Below are 17,708 nucleotides of genomic sequence, written 5' to 3'. Positions count from 1 at the left end.
TTTGACGATTCTAAACCATCACCCCCTCAACTTACAAACCGTCATGAACTTTGCACTAAACGCTGACCCCAAAGCAAGCTCTCTGTCTTTCCCTTGGCCTCAACCTTAGAAGTGGGGGCATGTGATGTAGCCTGAATTCGTATAGCAACAAGCAATATTCAAATTCGTATAGGATCAAGCAATATTCAAATTCGAATCCGATTAAAAGATTCGATATCCGAATTCGATTCAATATCTGACAGATATCGAAAAGTAAAATTCAAATTCGAATCTGATTAAATATTTAATATTCGATTCGATTTGAATTCAATTAATTAATTACTTTAGATAATTAATAAATATATAAAATAAATATGTTACTTATATAAAATATATAAATATATAAATTATTTATATAATTTAATTATTATATATAAAAATTATGTAAAAACATTTAAAAATTTTATATATTATACATAAGAATTAAATAATCGATCAAATTCAGATATTTATTGAACCGAATATGGTCATATCCGAATTCGAATCCAATTAACTATTCAGTATGAATAGGATATCCAAATTCAACTGGTTAAATATTCGAATTATCCGAATTCAATTTGATTATGTTGAATCTCAAATTTGAAATTAGATTTTCGAACACCATTGAAACCTTAGTAGTTGACAATTGATAAATTGCACCCTTGGGGGAAATTATGGAATTTTACCCCGAACTTAATGACGAGTCCTGCTCGGAGATGTTATGACCACAATCAAGCTATCAAGCTCAAAATATACCAATTTAACACTTAACCACGTGGTTGTAACTTTTTGAGGCCGATACCATTCCAACTCGACATGCAGAGCCATTACAAGGTGCCCACAATATTGTCATTAATGAAGAATTGCCTATAAATTGGGTTGGGTCAGGAAGCCATAGGTCTCAAGGTCACTGCCCTTGGGACCTCACCTAGGGCCTCTGACATCCTTTCGTGTTTACAAGTGGGAACTTTGGCTAGATCACCTTAAAATTTTCAAAACTACCATCATTGCTTTTTTAATATCAAAAAGGGCATTGCCATAATGAAATTTTATAAGGTGAATTTTTTAAATTATTCTTATGGTTTAGTTAATTATCTAACTATACCCTTACTGTTTTTTCTTTTTTTTTCTAAGAAAAAGGAGCAACTACACAAGGTAAGGGTAACTTGGCCCTAGGAATCAATAAGAAACCAATCAAACCATCGTTGAACAGCCCAAAAACCATTGTTATCTTTTGTTTAATATCAGTCAATCAGGGAGTACTCGAAGAAGCCAATCAACGCTCTTGACACCGGTGTCACTTGAATCAGATTTTCGTCCAGTGCAATTGGATGAGTGGTATACGTCCTTCGAAGGAACCTATAGTCTGTAGAAGGGTTGCTTCCGCAAATCCCCAATGTTATTGGATTCCCCAAACTATATAATTCTTCTTAGAATTAGCAAACCCATCATGTCTATTAGAAAGAAACAGAGAGAGAGAAAGAGAGAATCTCTTGACACCGGTGTCACTTGAATCAGATTTTCGTCCAGTGCAATTGGATGAGTGGTATACGTCCTTCGAAGGAACCTATAGTCTGTAGAAGGGTTGCTTCCGCAAATCCCCAATGTTATTGGATTCCCCAAACTATATAATTCTTCTTAGAATTAGCAAACCCATCATGTCTATTAGAAAGAAACAGAGAGAGAGAGAAAGAGAGAATCTCTTACCCTCTCAACAACAGACCTGGTGTCAAAGAGCTCGCTCATGTGGCTGAACCAAAACCCTTCAAAAGGGTTGTATGGGTCTCTATCTGAATCACAAAGCTGGTGGCGGTACCTGTTCATGCTCACCCAATCCATTGGATTCCCCTGCGACCCATGGAAATACATTAACTAGGAAAAAGAAAGGTATAATCAAAGCAGAAGATAAGAACTTAAAAATGAAGTAGGTAGTCACTGAATATGGTCGGAGTGCCACTCACCTGGAGGGCCTAAACTCCTGTGCGAAAGGATTGTGTGGAAAGAAAGAGTGATCCCAAATAGTCCAGTCACCACATAGAGCCTCCACAACCACCCGGAATGCTCCCCTTCTGAAAGTGAAAGGCGCAAATAAGAACAGACATTCATCACCAACTTACCCTTGTCGTGGCCACATCCAGGGAATTCCACTTTCTTCCAAAGTAGACCCCCCTCCTCTTCTGTTTCTTCGGAATACCAGTCAGAATGTAACTTCACCAAGGCCAGAAGGGATTATGGACGTAATTCTAGGCCCAATTGGTCAAGGCATCGACAGTGGGACCAAAAGCATGGGGGGCTTTGGCATCTAACCTCCCAAATGGACACAGATAGAAACAGAGGCGGAGATAGAGGCAGAGACGGAGACGGAGCACCAATCTCTTTCTGAAAATTTTCATCAATTGGGTTTTATTTTGAAAATTTGAGGAATAGTAAAAAGCAAATTCGACATTTTGTTTTTTCCGTTTGCACTGAACAATGATGTCAATTGTCAGAAACAATAGGAGTACTCTAAGACAAAATGTAAACAAAGGTATAATTATTCAATTAGCTAGACCATAAGGGTAGTTTAAGAAATTTGCCCAATTTTATATTGGTTGTACTAGTAACTTATAAGGAAAATGGTTTTGCACACCTCTAACATTTTGAGTTTCTCATCTTTCTTCATCGAGGTTGAAGACACCAAGAGCAAATGAAGAGTTTTAACTAAATGAAGAACTCATCACCAACCAAACAATTTCAACATATTACCCATTGCAAACCTTCCTATTGTCACTCTTAATAGCATCATCACCAAATGAAGAGCTTTATCACCAAACACCTATTTGAATTCTCCCTAGTGAACCACCACCACCTCTACCGTCATCCAACATATTCTCTAGGTAGTGCTGTATAACACTTGTAGCATCTGAGTTGGTCCTTCATGGTGGCTCCTACAAAGCATAGATCCACTCGATCTCTATCTTTTTATCTTGTTATCCATTACCACTCTCTTCTAAGTATTGATATCTTTTAGGCTCCTACAAAGCATTGATCCACTGTCCTAAACCAATATGAAAGCTTGCCCTTTTAGCTTGTGATCAAGAGATAGATTTTGTTTTCTTGTCAATGAAATCTATACCTCTAAAATATCAGAGATGATATTTTGGGTATCCCATTTGTGAGATGTAGGAAACTTTCTTCTCTCTCTTTTAAATGGATCATCAAGCCTTTTATAGTTTTATTTGAGCTGATCACCATCTTGTTTAGGTTTTCGAAGGGGTAAGGTATCTAAATCAGAGATGATATTTTGGGTATCCCATTTGTGAGATGTAGGAAACTTTCTTTTCTCTCTTTTAAATGGTTCATCAAGCCTTTTATAGTTTTATTTGAGCTGATCACCATCTTGTATAGGTTTTCGAAGGGGTAAGGTATCTAAATCCCCCCTCTCCTATGCTTTACCTTTTGAGAATATTAATAAATTCTACAGTGGCCACCCCTCCACTATGAAAAGTGTGTACATTCATTTCCCTAAGAAGGTAGTGTTAATCTTTTTTTATCTTATATGGTAAAGAAGTTAGTATTAATCAGGGTTCAAAAATATCGATACCACAAAATGTACAAGTAACGTTAAAAATGGATACATATTACAGACTTTGGACACACATGGATATCGTGAAAAAGGTACTACTCATACACATTGAACACATATGAAAAAGGTACTCATAAAACGCTAATAAATCAAATCAAATAGATACATCAATGGCACAAAACCTGAGATTGAAATAACAACAATAAAGTACCAACACATAAGAAACGTCTTTTAATAATCCATATAGATAATAACTTTATTAATAATGCATCAATCAGGGATGACAGCATATATAGAGATATTAACACATTAAATTTATCCCTCTCCCTCTGTAAATATATTATAAACAAATTAATCTACAAAAGTCCACTTATCTGAATTCTTAAAATGATAACTAAGCACTACACAATTTCTTAAAATTTTAAAATAGTAAATATGTTATTTACTGTAAATTATAATAGTAATTAATAATTTATAGAATTATATACTCTTAATTAAAAGAACACCAAATCTATTAGAATTTCTAAGATAGAAATCATATTATTTGCAATTAATAAATTTTAATCTTAAGGCGTCAGCTTTTGAAATGAATTGATGATGGATCAATGGATTTGATAGATCCATCTTATTCCATCAAAACCACTTAAACACTGAAATATGTAGCTCCAATGAGAATTTCGGGATTACTTAAAATGCAATCTTCTTCTTGATTTCAACGAGTTCTTTTTCTTTTTAATGCAAGATCTCAAGTGTTTCTACAGCAAGAACTCTGACAAGTGTTTAGGATGATAAAGCATTCTCCCAGAACTTGGCCTGTATGCTGTACAGTATATATCAACCAATAACAGGCTTAGTATAGCATGATATGGACAATACCAACCAGCATGTGTGGAAGGAATGGGCACCAACCCTTTCCACCCATGTTACATGCCAGTCTCTGTGGCTATGGAACAGGATACATATTATACCCAATGAAAGTATTGATATCTGATACCTTGTTTAAGTAAAATCTATGTCCTAACCAAATATGTGACAGTATTATAGTTCAAATTACACAGTAGCCTGCTACCAATATATCAGAGCAGAACAGCATCATACGATCTGACACCAAACTACATTTACAAATATGCAGAAGCAGAACTGAACCTGGACAGTACACTACTATTCAAAGTTATAATGCTTGTCGACAGCCTCAGAGACATCCCAGGTGCACTTCATTCCTTTTGGAAACTCAACCAAATCGCCAGCCCCAAACTCAACAAAGTCATTGTATCCATCAGGATAGACTTTCACCTTACCCTTCAACAGATAGCATGTTTCCTTAGCAGCATATGTCCATGGGAATTTGCTTGGAGGGCATCCCCACCTAATCACCAAATTATACATTCCACCATGTCAACTGATTATATTTAATATTTGAAAAAATAGAACCTACATACACATGATAAATGCATACCAACACACATCAATGCAAGTATAATAAAATAAACTCATATGTGACAGCTACTTTTAGAAATATAGAGCCATGATTGTACAGACACATATTGAGGTTTAACCCTTTGTGGCACAAATCCAGAGTTGACCACCAAACCAACAATATTGCAATGAACCACGGATATGGGAATTAGAATCTGACATGTAGCCAAGAATCTTGACTCGGCAAGATGAAAAAGTATATACTATATACTACTAATTCCAAGAATCTTGACTCATCAAGATGAAAAAGTATATACTATATACTACTAAAACGGTTCATATTTTTTGAATTCTAAAATCATGTACCTACAGAAAAAGGGCCTAAAATGTTACCTACAAGTGTCCCTCAGGAACTCAAGGTATGGTGAATCTGATAAATGCCCCACATAGACACTGTCTATTTAAGAGAGTTCATGCAATACTGCAAATTCTGCCATTCATCATCTATCAAGTCCAACTAGATTCTTCTCCAGAACTGTTTCCACAGGTATATGTTCAATTAGTGTGTCTACAATAAGGGCTTGCTTCAGAGATTTGCTCCTCTTCCTTCATTTGGGAGGAACATCTAACTCATTTACTTTCTTGTTCTTTTTAAAACATTTGACATCAATATGTCCTGTTTTGCCACATGTCTAGCAAGCAGATGATTTTGTGGTTCTTTTATGGGTTTTTCCCCTTAATTGTCTTTCTTTTCCACCTCATATGTTTTAGCTAGTTTTTTTTTATGTATATGAACGGTAACATTCATTGAAGAACAAAAACCTTATAAGCAAGCCGAAATGCACCCCAAGTTCCCTTGCTAAGCTAATAATCTCTTTTAGAGGCTGTCTAAGTGACCATACTCCCAAGTTTCTAGATTGCATCCACCCTATTACCAGCTCGGAGTCTCCTCCACTTCTAAGTGCTGCATTCCCCATTGTTTTGCCAATTTCAGTCCTTGGAGTAAGGCCATGACTTCTGCCCTCAAAGAATCTCCCACCCCAATCAGGCCTGAGTAAAGGGCCAAAACTCTTCCTTCCTCATTTCTGAAGACACCCCAACTCACCACAGGCCTGGATTACCTAAGGAGCTTCCATCAAAGTTTAATTTCAGCTTGAACCTGAGATGGTGGTGACCTCTTGAACTATAGGGGAAAAGGGAGAGGATACAGCTATAGAACTCTGATTTCTAACCCAGTCAGCTGAGGAGAAGTCCTTGAACAGTTGCTGCACTTTCATCCAATGCAGAATCTTGATGGTAATGAACAAGTGCTTCCCTGGACTTTTAAAGCCCTTGGAAAATCCTATTGTTTCTCTCTTCCCAAATCGACCAAAAGATGGCTGACTTGTTATTCTTTTTTTGATATCTTTTCAAGGGCTACACAACGGGTAACCCATCCCCCAACCCAGGTGCAGGCGGGATTCGATCCCAAGTCTCTTGTTATTCTCCAGATTATCTTACCTCTTTTCTTTGGTTATCGGAAGAAGCTAGAGTAAAAAAGGTTCAGCACACACAAGGGGGGATTCCATCTACAACCAAAAAGAGAAGAGAAACAATCCACAAATAAGAAGCAAAAGAACAAAAAATCAAAAGATGAGTCGCCGTCTCACCACTCCTTAAGCAAAGGCAATAGACATGTGGGGAAAGGCACCAACCTGGCCTTTTTCTTTGAAGTACATCCATAGTGTTGATCTTCTGGAGAACTACTTACCAGCAAAAAGCCCTAACCTTTGGTGGAATAGGAGAACACCACACTTCTTTAGCAGGAAAGGAGATAGGGACAATAGAAGGCAGTAGAGAACACTGATGTGGGCCCCACAGCTGTGATCCCACTCTGTCCGTAGGGTAGAATGTATATAGTCATAGCTGATGGTTCTGTTATTGTAGTTGTTATTTACTTTTCAGTTTTATATTGTTATGTGTTATGATGTAAACACCAAGGGCAGATGTGTCCTTTCATGTAACTAGCATAACATATAAATATTAAATTGAAGTGGCGGCAGCAGAACATCGAGATTCTGTCCTTTTCAAAGTTTGTGTTCTACTGCTCTCTCACTACTCTTTCTCCTCTTTCCTCTATACTTTCTCTTCTTTTCGAACCTAAAATTTAGTAGTGCTCAAGACTGATAGCAGTCTTGAACAACTACATGGTATCAGAGCCAAGTTAGGGTTAGGGTTTCTCATGTGAGTCTAGTACCAGCCAACCACATGAGAATCTCCTAGGACTGGAAGCTGAAAAGGTGGAGTTTGCCAGAAGGGCTAGCAGCTGTTGAAAGCTTGTCATGGTTGCAGAATGTTGGTGGTCAGGAAGGATCAGAGAAGACTAGGGTTTGGGTAACCTTGGAAGGCAGTGAACAATTTTTCCTTGTAAGTTATCTATTCTCTAAGAGAAGTACTATCAGAGAAGATAGGTTGGATCTATCTTGAAAGGGCGGCCAAACCATTCTAGGGTTTTCTCCCTTCTATTCTCTAGGGTTTTACAGCAAACCCTACTGTTGGGCCGAATTGTTTCAAGGTCTGAAAGTGATCTTGCGGCAAACCCTAATAAGCTTGCGGCAAGCCCTAATGTCAGGCTGAACCTTGCGGTTTACCTGGAGCTGTCCTCAAAGTTTGTTTTCTTTCAGCATTGATCAGCTTTTAGGGTTTCATATTAACCCTACTATCTGTATGGTACTTGTTGAAACTGAAGGAGAGGAGACTTGTGTGTTTCGGCAATGAGAGTTCTGAGAAGAATTTTCGAACAGTCTCTATCTCAGCCCTCTAACACTGTTTTATTAGATATTTTTGAGTAATTACAAGGAGGCCCTTAGTTGGGCAAAATTTACAAAGAACTTAAAAAAATAACTTAACATTGACAGGATGGGCCCAAAATAACAAGAAGAATAAACAACCTATGGGCCATTCGGCCCATCTTCTCTACACTCCCCCTCAAGCTGAGCATAGATGTCAATCATGCCAAGCTTGCTGGTATCATGCTGAAGTTTTGCCTTGGGAATGCCTTTGGTAAGAAAATCTGCCAACTGTCCTTCAGATGTGATGAAAGGAAGACACACTTCACCCGAAGAGACCCTTTCCCTAATGAAGTGTCGATCAACTTCAATATGCTTGGTTCTATCATGTTGCACTGGGTTGTGAGCAATGTTGATGGCAGCCTGATTATCACAGTATAACATCATTGGTTTGTCATATTCAACTCCAAGTTCTTCCATCAAAGATTTTAGCCATAATAATTCAGAAATCCCATGTGCCATGGCCCTGTATTCTGCTTCAGAGGAAGACCGAGCAACAACCGATTGTTTCTTGCTTCTCCAAGAAACAACATTACCAGCTACCAAGCTGCAATACCCAGATGTAGATCTTTTGTCATCAATGTTCCCGGCCCAGTCAGCATCGGTGTAAGCTTCAAGTTTCATATGACCATGCTTGGCAAACAGAATACCCTTTCCTGGGGAGCCCTTTAAATAACTTAGGATTCTCTCTGCAGCTGCCAAATGAGTGTCTCGAGGAGCATGCATGCATTGGCTAATGCAACTGACTGCATATGCAATATCTGGCCGAGTCATGCATAGATACAAAAGTTTCCCAAGAAGTCTCTGAAAGATTCCTTTGTCTTCTAACAATGTCCCTTCTGAGGCTGAGAGTTTATGACTCATATCAATAGGAGTAGCAGCTGGTCTAGCACCCATCTTTCCAGTTTCAGAGAGCAAGTCAAGAACATACTTTCTTTGGGAGATAAGAATCCCATCCTTGGATCGAGCCACTTCTATGCCAAGAAAGTATCTCATCAATTCCCCCAAATCTTTAATCTCAAACACTGTATGGAGAAAAGATTTTAGATCTTGAATTCCTGAGGCATCATTACCCGTCACTACAATATCATCTACATACACAATGAGGTATACTGCCAGAGGTCCACTCCTCTTCACAAAAAGAGTATGATCGGACTGTGTCTGCACATAACCAAAGTTAACAAGTGTTGTTCTAAATCTCTGAAACCATGCTCTAGGGGACTGTTTTAGTCCATAAAGAGATTTCTTCAGCTTGCATACCTTCCCTTTTATATCAGTTCCATACATCCCTGAAGGAAGAGACATGTAAACCTCCTCATGTAATACCATTCAGAAATGCATTCTTCACATCCAATTGATAAAGGGGCCAATCAAAGTGAGCAGCTAAAGATAGAAGAACCCTCACAGATGTCATCTTGGCAACAGGTGCAAAAGTCTCTAAATAATCAATCCCATATGTCTGTGTATAGCCTTTTGCAACCAGCCTGGCCTTGTACCTTTCAATGGTACCATCAGCTCTGTATTTGATAGTAAAAACCCACTTGCAACCAACAGGGTCCTTCCCTTCAGGCAAATCCATCACTTCCCATGTGTCATTCTTGTGTAGGGCATCTATTTCAGATTTCATAGCATCCCTCCATTCTAGAATCTTAAGAGCTTCTGACACAGACCTGGGAATAGGATGAGAAGCAATAGAAAAGAGAGAGGCAAAATATGAAGGTGAAAGCAAACTGTAAGAAAGGTGCTTGGAAATGCAGTGTGCAATGCACTTCCGTTTTCCTTTTCTAACAACAATGGGAATATCAAGGTCAGGGAAGGATGAATCCAAAGGTGTTGAACTAGTACCTGTTGTCTCTTCTGTGACTGGAAGTGTAGGAGGCTCATGTGTTGTAGGAGAAACAACTTGCACATTTCTGGATCTTTGCCTTTGATACACCTTGGGATTGAGGACAGGACGAGGAGGTAGGGTACTAGGACAAGGAGAATGGAACGACTGATCCAACCTTGATTCACCTTGGGATTGAGGACAGGACGAGGAGGTAGGGTACTAGGACAAGGAGAATGGAACGACTGATCCAACCTTGATTCATTTGAGGGAGAGGCAGACACATTAAGGGACTCAACAGGGACAGGAAGAGGAAGAGCAAACACTTGTGTCAAATTCTCCCCCTGTGGACAATGTCCTTCTGGAGAGGAACCATAAAAAGGGGAAGACTCATCAAAAGTGACATCCATTGAGACATACCGATTGCTAGACTTTGGATCAAAACAGCAATAACCCTTCTGTTTGGGGGAATAACCAAGGAAGATACACTTTTGGGCTTTGGGTTCAAATTTATGCCTTTGGACACTTGGAACATGTACATAACAGGTGCAGCCAAAGACACGAATAGGAATAGGAAAAATATCTTTGTCCGGATGAAGAAGAGTAAAGGGAGACTTAAAACCCAAAACCCTGGATGGCATGCGGTTTATGAGATAGGTAGCAGTAAGTACAGCATCACCCCAAAACCTGGTAGGAAGGAACATGTGAGGCAAATAAGATACTTCTTGCAACCTCAACAATATGCCTGTTTTTCCTCTCAGCAACCCCATTCTGTTCTGGGGTCCTAGCACATGAGCTTTGATGAATAACCCCCATGTCAGAAAGATAGCATGATAGGTTTTTCTCAAAGTATTCTTTTGCATTGTCTGATCTGAAGATTTTAATCCTGGTATCAAATTGGGTTAGAACAAATTCATGGAATTGTTTTACAAGTCTTGGGACTTCATCACGGGATTTCATCAGGAATATCCAAGTGAATCGTGAAAAGTCATCAATAAACAGGATAAAATATTTGTAGCCACCCATGGAAGGTAAGTGGTAAGGCCCCCACACATCAGAATGCACAATATTAAAAGGAACAGAAGATCTTTTATTTCTCAAATGATACTTGCTTCTACAATGCTTTGACAATTCACAAGACTCACAATGAAGACTGGACAGACTAATTCCCTTAAACAGTTCAGGGAATAGATGACTCAAAGCCAAAAAAGACAGATGACCAAAACGACAATGACACAACATAATCTGACTAACAGACTCTGAAGAGACAGATCCAAGAGCAACATTCCCAAGATGATCAGTGCATTGTCCCGGAGTATCAAACAGGTATATTCCGTTTGCCTCATGGCCACTCCCAATCACCTTCTGAGACTCCAGATCCTGAAAAACACAGTAGGAAGGAAAAAAAGTTACACAACAGTTTAGTGACTTGGTTAAACTGCACACAGACAACAAATTTGTATTTAGTTTAATTACATGAAGGGCAAAAGGGAGGTACAAGGAATCTGTAGCCTTGATGGTTCCCTTACCAGAGATAGGGGCAAGTGAACCATCAGCTTAAGTGATTTTATCATGTCCAGGAAGTAAGTATATGAAACAAACAAGGTAGACAGATTGGTCATATGGTCAGAAGAAACTGAGTCAATAATCCAAGGGATCTTGAGATTACCTGAAGAGGTAGCATGATTAGCAGAAGCCCTTATACCTGAATGAGCGAATGCTGAAGTAGTAGATTTTCCTGAAGGGTCGATAGTAGAGGTCACATCACTCAGCTGACTGATCATCTTCCCAAACTTTTCATATTCTACTCTCATGGCTGCCAACTGTGCAGAAGCAGACATCTCTTCACTATCTGGCCCGACAACTACATTTGCACTTCCTGATCTTTTACTATCATATTTTTTCTGAAACCTGATGGGAACAAGATTAGGATGTAACTTCCAGCACTTGTCTTTGGTGTGCTTCGGCCTCTTGCAGTACTCACATACAACTTCTTTCTTTCCTGTGCCACTAGAAGTTCCAACATTCCCTTTAGGTTTAATCCCCATATTGGCAAAGTGATCATTAATATCAGCCCCTTGAACCTGTACAGCCCTTCTGCTCTCTTCACTACTCACCAATGCATAAGCATGTGACAAAGATACACACTCCTTGGAAAGAATATTTTGTTTTGTGATATGATATTCCGGGTTTAGTCCGGTTAGGAACTCAAATACCCTGTTTCTTTCAACCAGTTTCCTGTAGGTCTCTGCATCATTGGTGGTGTCCCAGGTTATAGCTTCTATCAAGTCTATTTCTTGCCACAAAGACTTTAAGGTTGAGAAGTATACAGATAATGGTTTCTCCCCCTATCTCAGATTCTTCACATCACTTCTCAACTTATAGGCTCTAGCCACATTTAGTTTTTGGGAATAGGTTTCAGCAACACTATCCCATATTTCCTTTGTTGAATTCATTCATAGATAGTGTTGGCTGATCTATGGCTGCATTGAGTTCACAAGCCACCCAATGACAGTGTAATTTTCTTGCATCCACTTCTCGTACGATGGATCATCTTCTGAGAGAGCCTTCTTACTCCCGGAAATGAACCCCCACTTTCCTCTACAAACATGAATCTTTACTAATTGTGACCATGCCAGATAATTAGTTCCATCTAGCTTAACTGTGGTCACAGTCAATAAGGAATCACTTGGAGTCCCCTGACCCAGTCCATATTCAGCACCACTTTTGTTTTCAAACTCTGAGGAGTACATCATGTAAACACTCCAAATATGATTTCAGATGACTTCTACAAGTATGTTGGATAAGAACAAGCAATAACTGAGTTCAGCCGACCACAAGGAGACAACACACTGAGTTCAACCGACCACAAGGAGGCAACACATTGAGTTCAGGCTTCAAGAAGAAATCAGAAATTCCTAGGCACTGTGCATTTAGCCGAAGTACCCTTTTCAAGGTTGTACACTCAGCCCAAGAAGAGTAAGTACCAATCGGTATTGCTGAATATGCCTTTTCACAAACACAGTGTGGGCAATAGAGACAACCCCACTGTCAAAGAAGAGAAAAGACCCCAAAAACTGTTCGTACAACCCTCTAAAAACAGCCGAACAAGAGTAACAATACACAGCCTTGTTACAAGGATGTTTCGGCAGGTTTTAACAATCCAATAAGAAGAGAAAAACAGCCCAAAAATTTCTGGGTTAAACCAGATTTAATGCAGTTGAAGGTAGTACAGAACAGCTAGGATTTTTGAACACTTCAACAGTCCAAACACAGTCGAAGGTAATGCAAAACAGAACCAGAAAAATTGAGCACAACTTACAGTTCGAGCTTCAGCAGTCCAAACACAGTCGAGCTTCAAAAACAGAACCGAGCTGTTCCCCTTCCCTTTTCTTCTTCTTCTCTGATTCTTCCTGGTCACCGAACCCCTTCTCCAAGAGATTCTAGTCTTGGGCTTGTCCAATGACCACCAAGAATCAGGCAGTACGTGACTAAGCCTCCAGCCCTAGGACGTTCAAGTTCAGATATGCTCTAATACCATGTTGAAACTAAAGGAGAGGAGACTTGTGTGTTTCGGCAATGAGGGTTCTGAGAAGAGTTTTCAAACAGTCTCTATCTCAGCCCTCTAACACTGTTTTATTAGATATTTTTGAGTAATTACAAGGAGGCCCTTAGTTGGGCAGAATTTACAAAGAACTTAAAAAAATAACTTAACATTGACAGGATGGGCCCAAAATAACAAGAAGAATAAACAACCTATGGGCCATTCGGCCCATCTTCTCTACAGTACTGATTGGAATGTGCAACTGAGATGTTTTCTTTTGGAACTGATTAAAAACCCTAATTCTCCCAAGCATATCAGACCTGCTTCTAAGCTGATCTTCAGATTCTTTAGGGGTATTCGAACTCTCTTAAGGGGTGAGAACTGTACGGCTTGCTGCTATTGTGGTGCTAGTTGGTTTCAGATCATCAGTTATACCTGTTTCATGCACATATACCGTGAATACAGATTGGTTCTATACTGATTTTTGGTTGTGATTGACAAGTCCAAGTGTTGTTCTTTGGCTGTAGTAACCCTAATTTTGAGACTATTGGTTCTTAACCGAAATGGAGTTTAAAAATCAGGCCGGAGACAGTTTTGGGAACAACAGTTATGTGGTATGTGGGCATTGTTTTGGAAGCTACATCCTCATTTGGTCCCGGCAAAGTTAAGAAGCAAGAAGGGTAACGTTCATGTGGCAGTGAATACTAATTCAGCATCCTCGTCTGGCACAAGAGGCACATTCTTAGAGATCTTAGCCGCAGTTCGGGCTGCTCTTATCAAGCTGGAAGGGGAAGTTGGGAACTCAGCTCAGCCACCGCAGTCACCATTAGCCCCTGCCACATTTGCTTTCGCACATTCAGGTACTCGAGCCTCAGCCTACCATGCCTCAGCTCCAGGTACCACTGAACCCTGTTGGGTAATAGATTCAGGTGCATCCGACCATATGACTAGCTTGCCTTCATTGTTTACCACTTATCATTTATCTTCTAGTAGGGATAAAGTATCTATTGTTTATGGCTCTCTTGTCCCCATTTCTGGCAAGGGTGACATAAAGCTATCGGATACCATCTCCTTGTCTTTTGTCTTACATGTCCCTAAGCTTGATAGCTCGATTCTTTGGGATCCTTCCTTTCTTCAAACGGAACGAACAGAGATAGAATCAGACCGATTCCCGAAATGCCTTTCTGGATATTCCTCAATGTCCCGGCTATTCACGGAACGTGAATCATCTGCTTCCGGAAGAAATCGAAGAATTTCTTGGGAATCCTACAAGATCAATTTGTTCTTTTTTCTCTGACAGATGGTCAAAACTTCATCTGGGTTCGAATCCTACTGAGAGGTCCACTAGAGATCAAACCTTCTTTCAGTCAGTAGTATTACCAAACACATGAACTGCTCAGTAACCTTCTTCCCTGACCGGTGTGTTTTTCAGGACCTGAAGACAAAGAAGGTGATTGGGACTGGCCATGAGACGAATGGGATCTATCTACTCGGGAGAGTTCTCGTCGGAAAGAGTCAATGGATAAGAAATCACTTGTTTCCCATAGTGTGAGTTCGATTATGCCAAGCATAACCGATTGGGTCATTTATCTTTTCGGTCCTTAAAGAGTTTGTTTCCTAATTTGTTTGAGTCTGTTGAGTTGTCCCAGTTGCAATGTGAAAGCTGCGAATTTGCTAAACATTGTAGACACTCTTACTCATTGAGCAATAAAAGGAGCAATCGTCCTTTTGATCTTGTGCATACGGATGTTTGGGGGCCATATCACATTCCTTCCATGGGTGGGTACAGATATTTTCTGTTATTTGTTGATGACCATACCCGGTTTTCTTGGGTTTATCTTATGCGTTCACGAGATGAGGTTCCCGCCCTGACCCAAAACTTTCACCAAATGCTCCTAACCCAGTTTGATGCCAAGATCAAAGTTCTTAGATCTGATAATGCAAAGGAATACTTCGCTAAGCCATTGGCATCTTACCTTCCATGGGTGGGTACAGATATTTTCTGTTATTTGTTGATGACCATACCCGGTTTTCTTGGGTTTATCTTATGCGTTCACGAGATGAGGTTCCCGCCCTGACCAAAAACTTTCACCAAATGCTCCTAACCCAGTTTGATGCCAAGATCAAAGTTCTTAGATCTGATAATGCAAAGGAATACTTTGCTAAGCCATTGGCATCTTACCTTCCATGGGTGGGTACAGATATTTTCTGTTATTTGTTGATGACCATACCCGGTTTTCTTGGGTTTATCTTATGCGTTCACGAGATGAGGTTCCCGCCCTGACCCAAAACTTTCACCAAATGCTCCTAACCCAGTTTGATGCCAAGATCTTAGATCTGATAATGCAAAGGAATACTTTGCTAAGCCATTGGCATCTTACCTTCCATGGGTTATTCACCAGAGCACTTGCCCTCATACACCTCAGCAGAATGGGGTTGCCGAAAGGAAGAATAGGCACATCTTGGAGGTGGCTAGAAGTATTATGTTTACCTCCAATGTCCCTATTCGCTTCTGGGGTGATGCTATCCTCACGGCGGTATATCTTATTAACCGGGTTCCTTCCCGGGTTCTTGACATGTCATCTCCTTTTTCCCTTCTATACCCAGATGAGGAGTTGTTCACGGTTCCCCTTAAAACATTTGGTTGTACCTGTTTTGTTCAGCTTCTCGGACCCCATCACTCCAAGTTCAAACCAAAAGCCTCCAAATGCATTTTCCTTGGTTATGCACAAACTCAAAATGGGGTTGCTGAAAGGAAGAATAGGCACACATCTTGGAGGTGGCTAGAAGTAATATGTTTACCTCCAATGTCCCTATTCGCTTCTGGGGTGATGCTATCCTCACGGGGGTATATCTTATTAACCGGGTTCCTTCCCGGGTTCTTGACATGTCATCTCCTTTTTCCCTTCTATACCCAGATGAGGAGTTGTTCACGGTTCCCCTTAAAACATTTGGTTGTACCTGTTTTGTTCAGCTTCTCAGGCCCTATCACTCCAAGTTCAAACCAAAAGCCTCCAAATGCATTTTCCTTGGTTATGCACAAACTCAAAAGGGTTATTGCTGCTATGATCCGGTCTCTTTGAGGAGAACACCCTATTATCCTCGGGTTTCTCCTCAAGGGGAGAGCAGTGAGAGTGGGGGTTTGAGTCCTTGCCTTCAGGGGGAGAGCAGTGAGAGTGGGGCAGTTCCTTTACCTATTTCATTGGGTGATGAGAGCTGCAATGGTGAGAGTGGTCAAAGGGATCAAGAGTTGAGGGTCTATCACAGGCGGTGCAGGCAGGTTGATCCTGGTCATCAGCAGTCCAGGTTTTGCGGCTCTAAGTCCAGGTATTACAGTCCCAGGGCCCATAGAGACATCTTCCATTTGTTCCCACTTCACCCCCTGCAGACGACTTTGACCTTCCCATTGCCATCCGTAAAGGAAAACGGCATTGCACCACATCTACAGCCCACTGCATTTCCTAGTTTTTATCCTATGATCACCTATCTCCCTCCTACAGATCCTATCTTACTTTCGTTGCTAATGTCCCTATTCCAAGAACAGTGCAAGAAGCCCTATCAGTCCCGGAGTGGAGAGGTGCAATGCAAGTTGAAATGGATGCCCTGTTGAAAAATAATACCTGGGAGCTAGTTGATTTGCCCAAAGGAAAGAAACCAATTGGATGCAGATGGGTATTTACTGTGAAGCATAATGCGGATGGCTCCATTAAGAGGTACAAAGCTCGGCTAGTTGCAAAAGGGTTCACCCAGACTTATGGTATAGATTACTTGGAGACATTTGCCCCGGTAGCCAAGATGACTACCATTCGAGTTCTATTATCTCTTGCAACAAGCCACAATTGGCCTTTGTACCAAATGGACGTTAAAAATGCTTTTCTGAATGGAGACCTGCAGGAAGAGGTTTACATGCAGTTGCCTCCTGGATTCTATGATACAGAGACAGGTAAGAAGGTCTGCCGGCTCAATAAGGCATTGTATGGTTTGAAGCAGTCACCTAGAGCTTGGTTCGATAGATTCAGACTATCCCTTGGGAAGTTCGGTTATGTGCAGGCCCAGTCAGATCACACACTGTTCATCAAGAGGGTGGAGTCCTCTCTGACATTACTTGCAATATATGTTGGTTATTGTGGTGACAGGAAATGACAGCCATGAAATTGAGTCCCTCAAATAGCTCCTTCATCAAGAGTTTGAGGTGAAAGATCTTGGTGCACTTCGGTATTTCTTGGGTATTGAGGTTGCTAGATCCAAACAGGGGATCTTTATCTCGCAGAGGAAGTATGTCCTAGATATGCTGGTAGAAACTGGAAAGTTAGGTGTCCAGCCTGCGGATACACCCATTGAACAGAACCACAAGATTAACGCAGAGAGTGGGGTCTTGAAGACAAGGTTATGTTCCAGTGATTGGTAGGGAAGCTTTCTATATCTCTGCCTCACTCGGCCAGATATTACTTATGCTGTTAGTGTTGTCAGCCAGTTCATGCATTCTCCTCAAACCACACATCTTCTTGCGGT

The 17,708-nt window shown here is 40.4% G+C and overlaps 1 protein-coding gene across 1 annotated transcript in view; it reads right to left on the bottom strand.

Annotated features, from left to right (window-relative positions):
- Positions 1 to 4,545: 4,545 nt before the first annotated feature.
- Positions 4,546 to 17,708, bottom strand: part of LOC148852999 (RmlC-like cupins superfamily protein) — a 39,856-nt gene continuing 26,693 nt past the window's right edge. Inside the window, exon 2 of the mRNA XM_088943989.1 lies at positions 4,546 to 4,949. Coding sequence (XP_088800115.1) covers positions 4,745 to 4,949 — 205 coding nt within the window. The 3' untranslated portion in view covers positions 4,546 to 4,744. The remainder of the gene's footprint in view (positions 4,950 to 17,708) is intronic.

The sequence above is a fragment of the Nelumbo lutea genome, chromosome 5, assembly GCF_056320005.1.
Source record: "Nelumbo lutea isolate HS-2025 chromosome 5, American lotus-T2T, whole genome shotgun sequence".
Taxonomy (NCBI): domain Eukaryota; kingdom Viridiplantae; phylum Streptophyta; class Magnoliopsida; order Proteales; family Nelumbonaceae; genus Nelumbo; species Nelumbo lutea.
This window is presented reverse-complemented; position numbering and strand designations above follow the sequence as displayed.